The sequence below is a fragment of the Arachis ipaensis genome, chromosome B08 (genome assembly GCF_000816755.2).
Source record: "Arachis ipaensis cultivar K30076 chromosome B08, Araip1.1, whole genome shotgun sequence".
Lineage (NCBI taxonomy): Eukaryota > Viridiplantae > Streptophyta > Magnoliopsida > Fabales > Fabaceae > Arachis > Arachis ipaensis.
The window spans coordinates 13,170,562-13,175,779 of NC_029792.2; the positions used below are offsets into that span (position 1 = coordinate 13,170,562).

Sequence of the window (5,218 nt, forward strand, 5' to 3'; positions counted from 1 at the left end):
GTCTACATCAGCATGCCACGTATCACCGGTCAACATATCATCATACCATTACACGTGGCCAAATCATAGAGTAACACGTGTCACTAACAGTCCACGTCATCAAGTCATGTCATCATGTTGTTAATGCAAAATAAGTCAAAGATTAATGCAGTGCATTTTTGTCAATCTCAGGGACATAATTGGTGCAATTAGAATTTTACGGGCGATTTTAGTGCACGAAGCCACAGGAAATATTTTGGGGTTTAACTCCTACTTTTAATGTACAGCTATACGTAGCACGATTATAAAATATTTAAATTGAAAAAAAAAACAATTGTGAAACAGAACCCTAACAATAACATGCCTTTCCACTTCGATTCTGCAACTCTTCTCAGTTCTCTCTTTTCCGTGTTCTGCTTCCACTTCTGGTTTCGATTTCACCATTGCTGCGTTCGCCACTTTTCCTCTGCTTCTGCTATTCTCGCTTTAAGATGCTAATTTTGAGTTTTCTTCTTTTATTTTTATTTTTTTGTTTATGGCAACTTCTTAGTTTTTAATTTCTATTGAGATTAATGAATTGTAGTTGTTGTGCTAAAACATTCTTAATACAAATAGGAAAGTTGTATTGTATTAAATATCTAAAGTCGTCTTCTTCATGCTTAAGGTAGCTAAACGGTTTCAGGAAATATTGATAATCATAGAGTGAAAAATTGTGTTTCGTGAAGTATCATGAGTTTTTATGTTAAGAGGACATGTTATATGCAACGAGGTATGCAATCCCTAAACTCCATTGCTTTCTTTCTTCTGCCATCATCAAACTTACTTGCTGTTATGCCATATGCCCACCGTACAAGGCTATGTCTTCTTCATTCACAGCCGCTTCCATCACGAGACACTTACAAATTTGATAATGTTGAAGATGCTGTAGCTTTATTTAATTGCAAGGTTGATATGCATCTGCAGCCATCGATTGTGGAATTGACCAAAATCTTGGGAACGATTATAAATATGAAGTATTATGCTACGGCTATTCATCTTTATACCCAGTTGGAGTCAAAGGACATCCTACCATTTAGTGATACTTTGAACATCTTAATTAGTTGTTATGGCCATGCAGGTCAGATGGTTTTGTACTCTCGATAATGAGCAAGTTTGTTAAGTGGGGTTTTAAGCCAAGTGTTGTAACTTTTACTACTCTAAAGAAGGGGTTGTGCCTTAATGGTAAGATTTTGGATGCACTCTACATTAATGGTAAAATATTTGCAAAAGGATTATGGTTTGATGAAGTTATGTATGGAACTTTAATCAATGGGTTGTGTAAGTCTGGAGAAATAAGAGTTGCTCTCCAAAAGCTTTGGAAAATGGAGGGTCAGTTTGTTAGACCGAATCTTGTAATGTACAATATTGTTGTTGATGATTTGTGCAAAGATGGACTTTTGAATGATGCACTGGATTTGTATTTTAATATACTTGGTCAAGGAATTCCCCCTGATATTGTCACTTATACTTCATTAATATATAGTTTTTGTCATGTGGGCCAATGGAAAGAAGCTGGATTATTGCTGAATGAGATTTTTGTTAAAGACACCAGCCTAGATGTGTATACCTTTAACATAATAATCGATGCATTATGGAAAGAACAGATGCTATTACAAGCCTATGATTTGTGCGATGTGATGATTCTAAGGGGTCAGCAACCAAACATTATTACTTACACAATTTTGATGAATGGATATTGTTTGAACAATAAAGTTAATGAGGCAAGAAACTTATTTGATATGGTAATTGAAAGGGGTATTGTGCCAGATGTTTGGAGTTATAACATCTTGATTAAAGGTTATTGCAAGATTAACAGAGTGGATGAGGCCATGAATTTGAGGAAAAATATGTTTCTTAAGAACATAGTTCTAAACATTGTAACTTACAATTCTCTAGTTGATGGCTTGTGCAAAGTTGGTAGAATCTCGTCTGCGTGGGAGATTGTTAATGAAATGCATTACTGTGGTCAACCATTCCCTGATTTAAACACTTATAATATCCTTTTAGATTTCGTGTGCAACAACCAGCATCTTGATGAGACAATTGCATTATTTAAAAGTCTCATCTTCGAAAGAAATTTTGTTCACACTATCTTAATTAGTGGTTATTGCAAGAACAAAAGATTTGATGAAGCCGTGAAACCTTTCCAATATATGTGTTCCAAGAATTTGGATCCAAATATTGAAACTTACAATATATTGTTACACGCGTTATGCGACAGGCAGCAACTTGGCATGGCAATTATACTATTAAACCAAGTTGTTGATGATGATATTTGTCCTAATTTGTACACATACAAAATACTTATACATGGTTTATAGAACTCTGCAAGAATAGAAGAATGCACAAAAGATTTTTCAAACATTTTTTCATTAGAGGAAATCATGTAGATGTCAAAAACATAATCGATCATCTTTGTAAAAGTGGATTATCAGAATAGAAAAACCCTTGATTTTACAATGGGAAGACAACTAAAACCTCTCTAATGCTGTCACTTCTAGAGAAAAGAAAAAGGATGAGGCACAAACTTTTCTGCAAATGATCATTAGATGCTTGGCAAGGAATAAGGTCAGTTGTTTTAATTTCCAAGTTGATTTCTGAAGTGACATAAAAGTTAAGATAACAAAACTAACCTCAGAGTCCTGTGCCCCGGCATAACGTCAAGTCTCATTCAGCCGGTTGATGTTCCGATCATTACCTTCTGTGCGCGCCATTGTCGTATTTCTCGATAATATAGATAGAAAGGGATAAAAGAGAGGAGAAAGTGGTCAAAAAGTTTAAATTCGGGACCAAAACCTTGCTTTCAACGACATATATTTATAGCCATGCCCAACTCTTATCTCGTTTACACTGTAAACAAGATATACACGCGTGTAATGATATGATGATATGTTGATCGGTGACACGTGGGTTGTTAGTGACATGTGTCACTCCATGGTTTGATCACATGTAATGATATAATGATGTGTTGACTGGTGACACATGGCATGCTAATATGGATGGTTGTCACCGGACATTCAATTTCAGAGACTAAAATGAGTCACTTAATGCAAAGTGAGGAACTAATTTGGTGCATCTACAATGATCACACAGCGAGTGACACGTGGACGAATATTGTGGCGATACGTGGCACAAATAGACACATGGCCAAATAGCATTATGACACACGTGACACAACCGTCTACATCAGCATGCCACGTGTCACTGGTCAATACATCATTATACCATTACACGTGGCTAAATCATGGAGTGACACGTGTCACTAACAGTCCACGTCATCAAGTCACGACATCACGTCGTTAATGCAAAATAGGTCAGGGACTATTGTGGTGCATTCTTGTCAATCTCAGGGACATAATTGGTGCAATTAGAATTTTACGGGCGATTTTAGTGCACGAAGCCACAGGGAATATTTTAGGGTTTAACTCCTACTTTAAATGTACAGCTAACATGTAGCATGATTATAAAATATTTAAAATGAAAAAAAAACAATTGTGAAGCAGAACCCTAACAATAACATGCCTCTCTCCACTTCGATTCTGCAACTCTTCTCAGTTCTCTCTTTTCCGTGTTCTGCTTCCGCTTCCGCTTTTGATTCCACCATTGTTGTGTTTGCCACTTTGCCTCTGATTTTGTTGTTCTCGCTTTAAAGTGCTAATTTTGAGTTTTCTTCTTTTATTTTTATTTATTTGTTTGTGGCAACTACTTAGCTTTTAATTTCTATTGAGATAAATGAATTGTAGTTGTTGTGCTAAAATATTCTTAATACAAATAGGAAAGTTGTATTGTATTAAATATCTAAAGTCGTCTTCTTTATTCTTAAGATAGCTAAACGGTTTCAGGCAATATTGATAATCATAGAGTGAAAAATTGTCTTTCGTGAAGTATTATCAGTTTTTATGTTAAGAGGACATGTTGTATGCAACGCGGTATGCAATCCCTAAACTCCATCGCTTTCTTTTGCTAACATCGAACTTACTTGCTTTTATGCCATATGCCCACCGTACAAGCCTATGTCTTCTTCATTCACAGCCGCTCCCATCACGAGATGCTTAAAAATTTGATAATATTAAAAATGTTATAGCTTTATTTAATAGCAAGGTTGATATGCATCCGCAGCCATCGATTGTGGAATTAACCAAAATTTTGGGAACGATTGTAAAGATGAAGTATTATGCCACGACTATTCATCTTTATACCCAGATGGAGTCAAAGGGCATCCTACTATTTAGTGTGACTTTGAACATCTTAATAAATTGTTATGGCCATGCAGGTCAAATAGGTTTTGCACTCTCGGTAATGAGCAAGTTTGTTAAGTGGGGTTTTAAGTCAAGTGCTATAACTTTTACTACACTAAAGAAGGGGTTGTGTCTTAGTGGTAAGATTTTGGATGCACTTTACATTAATGGTAAAATAGTTGCAAAAGGATTAGGGTTTGATGAAGTTAGGTACGGAACCTTAATCAATGGGCTGTGTAAGTCTGGAAAAACAAGAGTTGCTCTCCAAAGGTTTTGGAAAATGGAGGGTCAGTTTGTTAGGCTGAATCTTGTAATGTACAATATTGTTGTTGATGGTTGTGCAAAGATGGACTTTTGAATGATGCACTAGATTTGTATTTTAATATGCTTGGTCGAGAAATTTCCTTTGATATTGTCACTTACACTTCATTAATATATGATTTTTGTCATGTCGGCCAATGGAAAGAAGCTGGATTATTGCTGAATGAGATTTTTGTTAAAGACACCGACCTAGATGTGTATACCATTAACATAATAATTGATGCATTATGCAAAGAAGAGATGCTATTACAAGCCCACGATTTGTGCGACGTGATAATTCTAAGGGGTCAGCAACCAAACATTACTACTTACACAATTTTGATGAATGGATATTATTTGAACAAAAAAGTTTACGAGGCAAGAAACTTATTTGATATGGTAATTGAAAGGGGTGTTGTGCCTGATGTTTAGAGTTATAACATCTTGATTAAAGGTTATTGCAAGATTAACAGAGTGGATGAGGCCATGAATTTGAGGAAAGATAGTTTCTTAAGAACATAGTTCCAAACATTGTAACTTACAATTCTCTAGTTGATGGCTTGTGCAAAGCTGGTAGAATCTTGTCTACATGGGAGATTGTTAATGAAATGCATTATTACGGTCAACCATTCCCCGATGTAAACACTTATAATATCCTTTTA

General features: G+C 35.5%; 1 protein-coding gene across 1 annotated transcript; it reads left to right on the forward strand.

The window, feature by feature from the left end:
- LOC107610543 (putative pentatricopeptide repeat-containing protein At1g12700, mitochondrial) lies at nucleotides 811-4,988 on the forward strand. Its single transcript, XM_016312588.1, has 4 exons — nucleotides 811-992; nucleotides 1,097-2,331; nucleotides 4,292-4,492; nucleotides 4,603-4,988. Exons 1-4 carry the CDS (start codon nucleotides 811-813, stop codon nucleotides 4,986-4,988), a joined length of 2,004 nt encoding a protein of 667 aa, XP_016168074.1.

Bases quoted from the DNA above. Each gene is read 5' to 3' on its own strand.
- LOC107610543 (XM_016312588.1), top strand. From the start codon at position 811: ATGCCATATGCCCACCGTACAAGGCTATGTCTTCTTCATTCACAGCCG. The intron at 2,332-4,291 runs GTTTATAGAACT...ATGGCCATGCAG, and splicing joins ATACAAAATACTTATACATG to GTCAAATAGGTTTTGCACTC. The intron at 4,493-4,602 runs GTAAGTCTGGAA...GGTTGTGCAAAG, and splicing joins AACCTTAATCAATGGGCTGT to ATGGACTTTTGAATGATGCA.